Genomic DNA, 12,790 nt, shown 5'->3' with positions numbered 1-12,790 from the left:
AACAATCACAAAAATAATATGCGTTTTTCTGGAGGGACTGATAAACCTATTTATAAATACAATTGTAAGCAATATAAAGTTTTTTAAGTGATGTAAAACTACTCACATTCTTTGAAAAAAGAACTTTAATGCATGATGAACAGGCCCTCTTAACATTTTTGGCGATCAGATTATAATCGAATGGCACTTAACATTAAAAGCCCAGTACACAGTAAATGCACCTGAGATGCATTAGAAATTACATTTGGAGAGGGTCTGAGAAAGACTGTAACCACATTTAATGAAGATGTAAAAGCAAATGTGTTATTGTTTCACATTTGGCTTGGTAAGAGTTTAAACTGCAGATAAAGCATTATACATACGCCACTGATGCACTGAAAAGTTAAGGCGTTGTTTTGTGGGGTTGTGGCTGTGTCTTTTTATTCTGGTCTAAGAAAGACACAGTTCTCTTGTGATCTGCACACTTGATTTATTAATCAATAACCCATGAATTATTGCACTGGATTTCACTTTTTTTCTTGTGTGTTGTTTCTCTCACTCTCATTTTCTCTGTGTATTTTTGTGGAGACAGTGAATTTGCCTAATTTTCATTGCTTTTTTTCCCTATTATATTTCACTGTGGGAATATTTTGTAAAAGGGGGAAACATAATAGACCATACGGTATACACTGTATCAGATTCGGTTTCATGCGTCAGTTAATTACAATTTGGATGCAAATTCACTTTCACAACGATCAAATTTGTAATTCCTAAAGGCTTAACTCCCGATAGTCATTTCATAATTTACTAAAGAAAAAAACTTGAAAATCACTTTATTTTCTGTGTATTTCTACAGTTCTGTTACACAACTAATATTCATGGATCATGTGTTTCTGCTGTTGTAATTGGGCTGCTGCATCATTTGCGTGCTTCTTTTGCATGCAATGTGAAACAAATCTTGAGATTCATGCAGAGCTGCTCTTTGCAACAACAGTTTGCTGAACTCACAGAGGAGAACTGAAGAGGAGACAGTGGGATCTGAAAATGTGCACTATTTTCTCCTTCACTTGTCTGACTTCCTGTCTTATACAAGTAGTACCTTTACCTTTATAACTGCTAAAGGGGTTATATCATACCATTAGTCAATGTTTATAGTTTCACCATTTAGTCTGACCCTGTTTGTTCTGTCTCTTTGAAGTAATTGCTACTTTTTTTGCTACTGTGATTTAAGACTTGTGTAAACCGACAGATTCACAAAACAGTCTGCTTTGAAATGTGCCACATAACCTGTTAAGACTTCATGTTAAAAATACACGTGCAGAGCAGTAGGTGCTACACACAGCCAGGAATAGCGTTAGAGTTTTGTGGACTTTCTCAAATTTTACTGGTGTTCATGAATAATAGTGTCCTACTTCATACCTGTTTCAAATGTAAAAATTAATTTGGAATTGAGGATGGTTATACATTAACACCTTTTAATACTGTATGGCATCAGAAATAAGTCGATTTAGCAGTTTGGACTACTTTTAGTATTTTTGGTTTAATAAAATAACAGTATGGAGGCTCTGTTTATCGTGAACGCTGATTGATGGGTTCGGTGTGTACAGTTAATATTTCTAAGTACTCAAAACATTTGAACTTACATTGTCTGTGTCACAAAATGACATCACACAGACTGTCTGCAGGTCGGACAAGGGAAGTATATTTCCGTCTTAACTCAAATTGAATAAAGAACACATCCAACAGGTAGTTGGACAAGCCCACAGGTTCTAATTTAATATTTCTACATAGCCTGCTGAGGAGGCATGCCTCGAAAGAAACATGGAAACAGATTGCAACTTGGCAGGTGCACACAACAACAACAGCAGCAGCAGCAGGCATCAGTGTAGCCCGGGGCCTCATCTGTCCGACTGAATGCTTTGCTGTTTTTTTCTCATTCTTCCGCTGTCTCTCATTTCTTCTCAGCCACCTCACCTTTCAGCCCTTCATGTCATGGAGCTCCGTCTGACTGACGTCTCTCCTCAGGATGGCTGACACCAAACAGGAGCTGGATTCACTTCCTCAGGCAGTCAAGAAGAGCTTGGCTCATCCTGCTGTGGCACATCTCTAGTTATATTACAGCTGGAGTTTAGAAAAAGGCTTTGTGAATGATTTCACAAAGAATGCTCGGCGAACAAACATTTACTCAAACTTTTCACTACAGAATGTGGCCATTATTAACCATGGGGGGGAAAGAAAAAGGAGAATCTTGAAAATGGTAAAGTTTGATGTTTATTTATTCTTTTTCCACAAATCAAAAGAAAGTACTCATGCTGAATCATCACAGGAAAGGAAATAAAGGCTCAGTTTCTGTACCAGTACCAATCTTGCTCTCTTCAGAACATAAGATGAATAATAGCACTCTATGAAGTTTGGAATGCAGTAAAAAAAAGTCTAAGCTTTAGTAATGTCCCCCTCCACATAAATGTGTGTGTATGTGTGTGTGGGCATATCAGTGTGTGTACATTTGTGTATAAGCAAATGTGTTTGTAAGGTCTGCATGACCTAGTCCTCAGCTGTTTTGATGACCTGGAACAATGTGACGTTGTAGAGGACTTGATGTCCGTTGTTCCAAGTGTAGAGCACTCTTTCTCGGGGGTTGTAGTCCATCATGGAAATGTGGGAGTATTGGTTATGGAAGGGGATGTCCGTGTACTCATAGGTTGAGGTGTTGGTGTAATATGCGAAGTAGATTTTAGCACCGGCCAGGTGGGAGTTGGTGACGTAGAGCGTGCCGCAGATCATGAACGACTCGCCGGCGCTCCGTTTAGGGAAGCCAGTATCCCACGTTTGAAGCACTTCCAGGCTTTGTGGCTCCAGACGGCTAATGACGATGTTTCCAGCGTTGGGAATGGTGGTGTAGACAGCCCATAGCCCATTCTCGTCAGCCATGAGGTCGATGTCGGACGATCCACCCCAGGAGTAGGGAAAGGTGTTGTTGTAGCCCGCGCCGCTAAGGCTGCGCTGCACCAGGATGCTTCGGGATCGGAAGTGGTACTTGATGAGGATGTTACTCTGGTATTTATTGTAGTAGAGGGAGCCGTTGTAGACCACGTGACCCGTACCAGCCCAAGGGTGGGGCAGGAGATGCTGCACAAAGTTCTGGCCTTTCATGAAGTCGTTCATTGTGCGGTACTCCAGTACACGACGTCCCTTAAAGTAACCGTCCATTGACCACACCTGAGACACAATAAGACATATAAATGTAACTTGCATGATACAAACAATGAAAAAAAAAAAACCATTAAGGATGGTAAAATTCACAGATTCCCATCGGTGAATTGGCATTACATTTTATGAAACAATGCATCAATTTTAAAAAAGTGTGCATTAGATATAAATTGGCATTTGTATCATGATGCATCATTTCTAACTTTTATTATTTAGAAAGTGACCAATAATTTGTGACAGATATTTTATATGTAGATTGATTTCTCCTCTCTAAACTGTTTCTCATTACCATTGCTGCTACATGGATATGACATATTACAGCACTATGGAGACCAAGGGGTGCATCATATTTTTTTTCATTACAGTGTGTTGCATTGCATCACATTGTGTTGAACCGAATCAACATCGGATTGCACTGCATCATAATAAGGGTGAAACATATCGCATCACATTGGAAATTGTATCACATTGTATCATATCGTTTGCTATGCATTGCATCGGCATCAGTTACGGAGATGCACATCCTTAATGTGTATACAGTATACCAGTGTATTATTATAATATAATCTACACTGATTAACTTTGTCAGCCCTAAATACTGAAGCTGAAATGAAAAACTGAAAATAATAAACTATATAAACTAAAAATAAAATGAGTAAATATAAAAGATAAATAAAAAATAGCAAATGGTTATACAAACTTTTAATTTGAATGAAAGACTCTAGCCAAATATGAAAAAAATAAGATAAAAAATTCTTAGTCACTAATCAATGTTTCATGACCGCGTGAACATCTTTGTACAAAAACACTAATCACTCATGTTTCCATTTCCATTAAAAGAGGTTTTTGGATAATTTTCAAATCTGCTGGAGGATCGAGTTTTACATAAACTTGTCATTCATGCAGCTTGAGTGCTGGTGACATTAAAACTAAATGGGCACATACAGGATATTAAAACATTGAAAAAAAAAACAAAAAAAAAACATCAGATTGAACAAGAATCTGAAATAGAATACTTTTTGACCCCTGTGTAAGCAGAAGGAGGAATCAGATTAGAAATGAAAGCTGAGATTTCTTTGCCGAGAATGGTGTAGAAAGAGCATATACCCGGATGAAAGTACAGTACATCAAAAGACGCCATCTCCTGACTTACTTTTGAGAGAGTGACAGCAGAGCCTTTCTTCCTGTGTAACCAGCGGTGACTCTCACTGTGCACAGTCTAGGTGTGTCTGTGCGTGTTGTTAAATCTATTGATCTGCTCTTTGTGTGGGAGTGGAGATGCTGTGTGTGCTCTGCACTCGGCTGCAGCAGTTGTTCCCTGCCCTTTTCCACCCCACATTCACAGGAAATCAATCCTGTTAGCAGTTCTCCATCTCTCTTCATTTCTCTTCTCCTTACTCGCCGTCACTGTATGAGGCTGAAGTATCTATCAGGCACACAACAGCCATGCTGTGCCCCCATCTTTACCAAGCCATGCGCTGTGCACTGTTTATTAACACATCGTAATAAAACTTCAGACAGTCAGCTTATTTAGGATGGTTATTATGTTCTTTCTCCTGCATAATGAAGCCCCTCTGAGGATTTAACGCTCCCCTGCTATCTTTGGCCTCCTCTCCTCCTTCCTCCCTCCCTCCCTCCCTCCCTCCTGCAGTCTCCCTCCCTGCCTCTTTCCCCATTTCTCATTCCACTGAGAGATGCAGTGCATTTTTATTTTTAGGCTACTGTGGGGCTGCGTGGTGACTGGAGAGGAGGAGAGCAGGTGACTTCTGGACAGGCAGGATAATTGGAACATTAAGTATAGCATTTCCTCTGTGGGCTAAACGAGTCCCTGTAGATCTGCGAGTGGAGCATTCATCTCCACCTCCGTGTTCCCTTCTGAGAAGAATGGCATATGTTGTGCTTTGGATGCTGGAGTCCAGATCTTTACTTGATTAACCTGCAATGATGAGTGTGCGACATTGTAAATCTAGGGACAGTGAATGCTCAGATGCCTGCCAGATTGATATGACCATTATCTTAATTGCAGTGATTTATTTGTCCCTTTACCTGATCGATATTTCGTGATTTTGTGATCGTGATTGATATTAACGAGTGATGTGATCATTAAAGCCAAAGATAAAGGATTATATAATTGATGATGAACGTTTGACTTGCCCCCTTTAAACTGAATAATTGATGATCATTGCTTGTTGTGCTTTCCATGTCAGTCCTTTTATAGTGGAAATTTTAAGACTGGACAGAGGGAACAGTAGATAGATTACCTGTGTTGAATGTCTTTGAATTAAATTCCTCTACCTGCCATTCCATTTCCTTTTCGGCTTCACACTGATGAATTTAAAAAGAGCCAATTTATTAAATTCTTCAATCCTGTTCTCCATTGAGATTGACAGGGCTGTTGCTAAAACTAATGTAGCCCATGGACAATATTCGGTAGGCCCTCTCGTAAATGGACCGATGAGTAGATTACAACATAAAGTGTTTTCCAACAATGTTCCTGGAAACACACTGACATTACACATCGCACTTATTGCTTATATCACGATACAAATCATTTTATTTCACTGTATGTAAATAAATATCACAATATAGTTACGAAATTGATATTCTCTCATTTTTTGTTTTATGAACATGAATGACAGACAGACAGCTAGAATATTAGACTGCTGTCAGTTTAAGAGCTGCCCAGATCCAAAATACTGTTAGACGTTTTCTTTTGTTGTGCTTATGAGTATATTTGCAAAGACAGGCATTTTGACACTTCAAAGCATGTATTTAACAGTTCAATGCCTATAAAGTGGAAAAATAACTTCCACACTCTATGAACACGTTCTTCACGTGCGTATGCCTCTTTGACAGTGCTCAGAAACAGCGCATGTAGTGCATATAGTATTTTTTTTTTTTTTTTCATGCATTTTGCCAATTTTTTTTTCCAGGGACAAAGTGAAAATGACATGACATACAGCCTGACAACATTGCATAAATTAACTAGCCAAAATGTGCTTTTTACTGTTTTGTCTTGCTTTTCAAAGCAAAAAAAAAATCAATTAAAAAAACAACAATAGTTTCCACTTTGGGCCAAAAGCGGGCATGCTAGTGTGTGCCAGGGACAGTCGTGTATCCACTGTCACTTACGGGGCTTGATCATGCCTCGTCTGTGCTTCCTCGGGGGCCAACAGCCTGGGTTTTCTGGCCCGACGAAAACCTTGGGCCAAAGCGGGCCAGCCGGGGCTAGAGGAGTGGTTATAGACATAGGCAGAGTTTCTCTGCATCTGGAGAGCGTCGGCGCTGTGGATCATTTTAGAAAGATAACAGCTATATAACTCCAGCATTAAAGACTTTTAAAATAAGTTGAGCTCAAAACTCACTTTCAGTCAGCAACGGATGTTTAAAATAACTTCCGATGTGGATTATAATCACCATACAAGGCAGAAATATTTATAGGCGATGCAAAAGACTAGGCATTAACGTTGCCATAGCAAACATGGTAAAATTTCCACTTGAAGAAATCAGATGTCAGCTTCTTATTCTCTTTCACAATAGTGTATTTATTTAGTAACATATTTTGTGTCTGTCATATGTCTCATCTCGAGAGTAGATTCAAGTCTATAAATAGACTACTGTGACTACAAATAAACAGAAACCGATTCGACTGAATAAACAGGTAGGCTGCTGTGTTCATGACGCTTTATTTCTGTGTAACTAGTTTTCAATCCTATTCTATTAGGATTTTATTAGAATCCTATTATTATAGTAAAACATTAATGCATTTTTAGGTTTAAATATTTAACAAAGCGTGCAAAAAAAAAAAACGGCGCTTTTATCATGTTCGTTTTGTGATTGCACTAATTCCAGTGATTTATTCCTTATTATTTTTTTGATAACTTCTCTTATTTGTAAAATGATGTGGTTTCATGACGTTGTTCCTGAGAGGCGTGTAAAGGGCAGGTTTTAGTAAAGCACAGCAGAGCTTCTGGCCCAACGGTGGAAACGCTGCGCTATTTTGGCCATTAGCCTGGCCCGTTTAAAGCACTGGCCCGACAGTGGAAAAGCGGCTACTTGGAATATATTTAACACTGAACTAACTTTTTAACATTCTAGCAGACATTATACCAACAAAGCACAATTTAACTTAAAATGCATGAGTTAGTAAAATAAAAATTTTTGGCCACCAAGAACCCTTTATGCATGTTTTTGTGTGTGTGTGTGTGTGTGTGTATTTTTCTACTGTACAAATAAAAGAGACTTCTTTTAACCTGTTAACTGTCACTCACGTTTTTGAAGATTGACTTGAATGTGCATGATACAAACCTAAATTTTTATAATCCATGACTGAAAACATTTTGCAACATGATTTTGATGTGCCATTTACATGGTAATGCAATGTCTGATTTTAAAATGGGTTTTAAAGGATGAATTTTGAGATTTTATGTTTTCAAGTGATATATAACTTCTGATGATTTCTAAAATGTGATAGAGAAAAAGGCAACGAGGAAGTCTTATTTTAAAACAAAGGTCAAAGCTCCTTTTGTAATGTAGATTTCTGAGGGTGCACTCTTGTCATAAATTAATCTATTACTTTTCCTACAAAATTTTTAACAAAAAATATTGGTAAAATATATATTTGGGAGTCTTAGAACTTTCCAACGATATATAGTTTGTCAAGATTAGATTAGATTTGATTGTAATATAGTATAGTCAACGTAGGCGTCCCATGTAAGGGACGGGGTGACAATTAACAGGTTAAAACATTAGAAAATATTACAGATTACAGATGTATGTTAAAATAAATGTATTTACAGAGCTGTTGTAATTATTATTATCACTATTATTGTCTTTTTTTTTTTTAGAACAACAGTAAAATTACAATACCAATGTTTATGAATGTTGATGGAGATATATAGCTTAACTTTTATTTTGGTGAAAAAACGTGCAGCAAGACCTCAATGCTTTTTGTTCACAACAGCAGATTTATAATTGAGTCTCATTACAAATACGTCACACGTATCGCATCGTCACATGTCTTGTTAAAAATCATAAAAATGTGAGAGAAACTGACGAGTAACACTTGTTCGGCACAGATTTTCCTCACGCTTTGGACTTTGAACCCTGGTTAACAAGCAGAGAGCGTGGCGGGTTCGTACAGCGCTGTCAGAATACATACAATGCGTGTGTGTGTATTAGAAAACATAATGTTCTGCTGTTTATTTACTAATTGAGTAAATAAGGCCATTTTGCGATTTCAGTCATCATATAGTAACCAGCAACAATTACCCCTTCCTCTTCTCATCGAAACATGCGTTGCAGTTCTAGACAGTCTCTCACTGTCGATGCTTATAATAATTTTTTGCATCTTTCTCGGACCATTTTAAATGCTTCCACACTGTTGACGTGTGCTGCATTATAAAGAGTTCGTGTCTCTCACTCTGCGCTGGTTGCTATTTCATCGTGTCATATCATCATTCAGTACAATTTATTCAGTCTATTCTTATACAGTTTATTCCAAACACCGAAATAGATATTTTTTGTGATATTTTCAGCCGAATAGCAAGTTTAAGATAAGTTTGAAAATGTGTAGTTTTGGTATGCCTCCTGAAACAGGGTTGGGTAACACTGCCTTTCATCACTGGTCCCAGGACACATTCCTACAGTATGTGTCTTCCCCTGATGATGGTTATAGCTGCTAGTAGTAGCTGGCATTGATTGGTGAAACATTTGCCTAAACAAGCTGTTAATACCCAACCCCCTGATGGAGTAATTAATATGAGGACTGTGGCTTTGAAAGGAGATGTAAGGATTGAGAGAAGAACGAAGTGTGGGGGAGAGAGTATGAGCATGATAGAGAAGGGAAGAGTGTGGGACGGAGAAAAATGGTGGAAGAACCATCCATCAATGACTCAGCTCTCACCGCTGAGGAGCAGCTTCACTGTACCAAAACACTGACTCAGTCACAATGTGTGTATATGTGTGTGTCTCCGGGGAGAGACGGCTCATCATAGCAGTGGCAGTGATGGAGTGATAGAGTGTTGCAGTGCGGTCAACCTTACCCTATTATCGGAGCTGGGGATCATTGTATCAGTCATCCATGAGCCGAACCTTGACCCTGAAGCGCGGACGGTGATGGGGTTACTGACGCCAGTTAACTTCCCACAACCTGGTGATAAAACAGAGGGGGCACTATGAACGACAGCTTCAGCGGAACTTCACTGAACCAGTCAGCATTAAACTGCCAAAAGTGACATTTATGGAGTTAACGAATATCCGTTATATAATAATTTTGGATTTTCTTGTGAAGTCATCAGTTTAGAACATGAGCTTGTCTCATCATGCATCTGAAAGCCAATTACTCTTTCAGCCAAAAATACTTTGGGCGTTTCAGTTTGAGGCCTGCTTTCTGGCTGTTTTTAACATTCTAACATTAAATGACTTATGTAATTGGACAGCAAGCACATTTTGACTTAATTGGGTCTAATGTGGTCTCCCCGACCATCAGGCATGTCTACTTTCCTTTTGTTTTTACATTTAACAGTAAATAACTGCAGCTGCTCTAAAATAACTCCACAAATAATCACATAAAACGGGTCCTGCACTGAGAATCCAACAAGTACAAATTCTGTCTATTTTCTTGCTGTAATAGGTCACATACTCTGTGTCCAGAGTCAATAGATTGGTTGCTGCTTTTTCTTAATTATTAAAATCAACTCAAACCCCCTGCTGCTAGATGTCTTACCGAGTTTCTGCATGCAGGAGTGCAGGCGAGTTTCCAGAAGTAGCACTCGCTGCCTGAGCTCCTCGTAGTCATAGGCTCCCATCTCCTCTTGAATTGCCATTAGTACCAGAGACAGATTCCTCACTTCCTCCCTCAGGCGAAGGATCATTCTTGCATCTGCCTTGTACTGTTCCAGCACTGGCAGCAGGGGAAGCAGCTGAGTAACCTTGTCCTTTAACTCCTGAGGTAAACGGACAAAGGAAGGTGTGAAATGGTGGTTAGGAAAGATGAGAAACGTTAATCTCCCTCTCACAGATGTTTTGGGAATTTGCATGGATTTTATTAACTATTCACCACGTTCATCTCCAATATTTAATCTTGCATGACCAGTCTCCTGCCCCGGATACGAATGCATCCTCACATGAGAACCAAATATTGATTTCATGAATTTGCAATCTCTCACTATCTACTGCTTGTCCGGCGTAGTGTCACAGGCCCACTCATCAAAGCGCTGTCAGCTCTCCACCTCGGTGTTACCAAGCATATACGAAAGAGCTAAAACCTGTGGGCTGATCTCAGTTCAGTGTGGACAATCAGTTACCACAGCCATGCGGACTGGCAGGTCTGGCATTGGTTGAGGCATATCAATAAAGGGGGTCTGAATAGCAGGTGTATCAATAAAGCATGCTCACCACAGGAGGGGCTGTTTCCTCCTTGTTAAAGTTTATCGTAAATCTGGTGATGGAGCTCCTCTCAGCCCTGCGGTGCCACATCATAAATCTCATTTTCCAGTTCCGGGACACAAAAATTTAGTCTCGTTAATCTCCCTACCTGCCATAGGCGACTTTGAGCTCTCTACATTCATCAGCAGCCTCGCCGAAATAATGCCAGGCTTTGAGGCTCCCACTCTTTGAAAAAGTGCTCTTAACACTGACACATCTCGCTAATTTTTCACAGCTCCAGCAGAGAGAAAGCGGAGGGAAAAGGATTATGGTGCTTTGAACATGTATCGATAGAAGAGGAATGATTTCTGGAACATTTTAGAATAATTTACTATGATAGGTTTGGTGAGATGACTCACACCGCAGCAGAGTGGGGTGGATGGGTAAGTGGTGGTGATGCTTTTTGAATGATAGTGATACTCTTGGGAGGAGTGTCTGTGGCTTCCATTCCACTCTCTTTAGCAGACGGCTACATGTTATTCATCTTAAAGTGTGCTCTTCCATTTAGTCGTCTGTATATTGAGTCCTTCTACTATTCTGAGATTGTGCCGAGCTACAAGCACACCCATGTATTCAAGGGATAAAAAGCTTTAATGATAAATGGGCCTGAATCTTAGCCTTTGGGAAAGGAGCTGCTAGTTTAAAAAAAAAAGCATAACCTTTTGTATGCACGCACACACACGCACACACTCATTACTGAAAGTTCCAAGCTCTAGGTATAAATAATTGAGGTGTATTTGAATTCTCTCAGAAGACCTTTTGGTGTGTCTCAATTAAGCACAAAAATCAGAGGTATTGAAGGTTAGTGTCAGTGTCAATTTCATGTAGGGGCAGAGGCGCCGGAAAGAGTTTTAGAGTAGACTGGAGGTGGGAAGGTTGTGATGTCACTATATAAAAATACAGAGACTGTGAATGCTATTTAGCATGCACTGATGTTGCTCAATCTCCAGTCATGTTACCTACTTATTATTTAAAGCGTAATGTACTGGAGGCTGGCTGTTAAAGGCTGTGCAGTAAAACTCAATCCCCTGACCTCAAGAGGTGCACTAGTGACTGGCGCTAGAGGCTGCAGTCTTTAGTGTCCTTTTTAGCGAGCTCACCTCCCATGCTTTGTGTCACTCGGTTCAAGCCTTGCTCAGAAGGGGCCAAGTGGAACTTTGTGCACTGGTGCCCTTACCCGGATTGGGGTGAATCCAATGGAGTCCAGCTGGTGAAGGCTGTGGAGTAAACTTACTCCCCTGACCACAAGAGGCACACTTTCGACTGATGTTAAAGTATGTTTCTTTGTTAGCACACCCGCCTCTAATGCTGGCTGTCACCTGGATCAAGTCTTGCTTGGAACAGGCCAAGTGGAACTGGTTGCACTGGTGCCATGAACCGGATAGGGGGTGAATCTAATGGAGTCTAACTGGTAAAGGATGTGGAGTAAACTTACTCCCCTGACCACAAGAGGTGCACTTGTGACTAGCACTTGTTAAGAGGGTGAGTGTAGGCGTTGTGAAAAGTGTAGGCATTTTTATGAGAAAAGGTACAACTAATTTGATTGTTTTTTTGTTTTTTTTAGGTTGCATATGTACCTGAAAACTCTTGGGGTTGAGGCTGCGTGGATTTTCAGAGGCAGTCTTCAATTTGCCGTCCACTGTTTTCATGAGGTTCTCTGTGTCCCTCACGTACTGCAGGTCTCTGTACGTCCTCAGATCTAGCACCTCCATGGATTGAGTGATATTCTGGACCTGTTAAATACCACAAAACACAAAGTCAAAACAGTGTGAGTCATCAAGGCATGCTTTTGGAGGACACAACAGTATGACGCCTTCAATTTTTTGTAGTTCAAATCAGCCATCCTACATATTCAGATCACCCACTGTGCATCTTGCCCACATCAACACACAGGCGATGGGAATGAGATTGCTGATCAGCACACACACCTTACTAGCTCCAATATACACCCACATACTCTCAGAGGCCGCAAACACACACGTAGACATTCACACACCCTCCTCCTGGCTGCTCTTAAGAGAATCAGAAAGGACAAGGATTGCATTGCTGGTATTCTCCTCATGTCCACACTGATGTGCATGAGGGCTCTTGTCTAATTAGCTGATCTGCATAGCTGTCAGACCCAATGGTCACACTTAGAACTGAGGATTGTGGATGTTTGGACTCGGGCAAG

At 40.0% G+C, this 12,790-nt stretch overlaps 1 protein-coding gene across 3 annotated transcripts in view; it reads right to left on the bottom strand.

Moving 5' to 3' along the window:
* Positions 1 to 2,232: 2,232 nt before the first annotated feature.
* Positions 2,233 to 12,790, bottom strand: part of LOC127953774 (noelin-2-like) — a 73,588-nt gene continuing 63,030 nt past the window's right edge. For all 3 annotated transcript variants that reach the window (XM_052553062.1, XM_052553059.1, XM_052553060.1), the window contains 4 exons: positions 12,195 to 12,350; positions 9,917 to 10,136; positions 9,234 to 9,340; positions 2,233 to 3,198 (listed from right to left, as the gene is read on the bottom strand). In XM_052553062.1, coding sequence (XP_052409022.1) covers positions 2,524 to 3,198; positions 9,234 to 9,340; positions 9,917 to 10,136; positions 12,195 to 12,350 — 1,158 coding nt within the window. In that variant the 3' untranslated portion in view covers positions 2,233 to 2,523. The remainder of the gene's footprint in view (positions 3,199 to 9,233; positions 9,341 to 9,916; positions 10,137 to 12,194; positions 12,351 to 12,790) is intronic.

The sequence above is a fragment of the Carassius gibelio genome, chromosome B3 (assembly GCF_023724105.1).
Source record: "Carassius gibelio isolate Cgi1373 ecotype wild population from Czech Republic chromosome B3, carGib1.2-hapl.c, whole genome shotgun sequence".
Taxonomy (NCBI): Eukaryota; Metazoa; Chordata; class Actinopteri; order Cypriniformes; family Cyprinidae; genus Carassius; species Carassius gibelio.
Note: the sequence above shows the minus strand (reverse complement) of the source record. Positions and strands in the feature narration are given on the sequence as shown.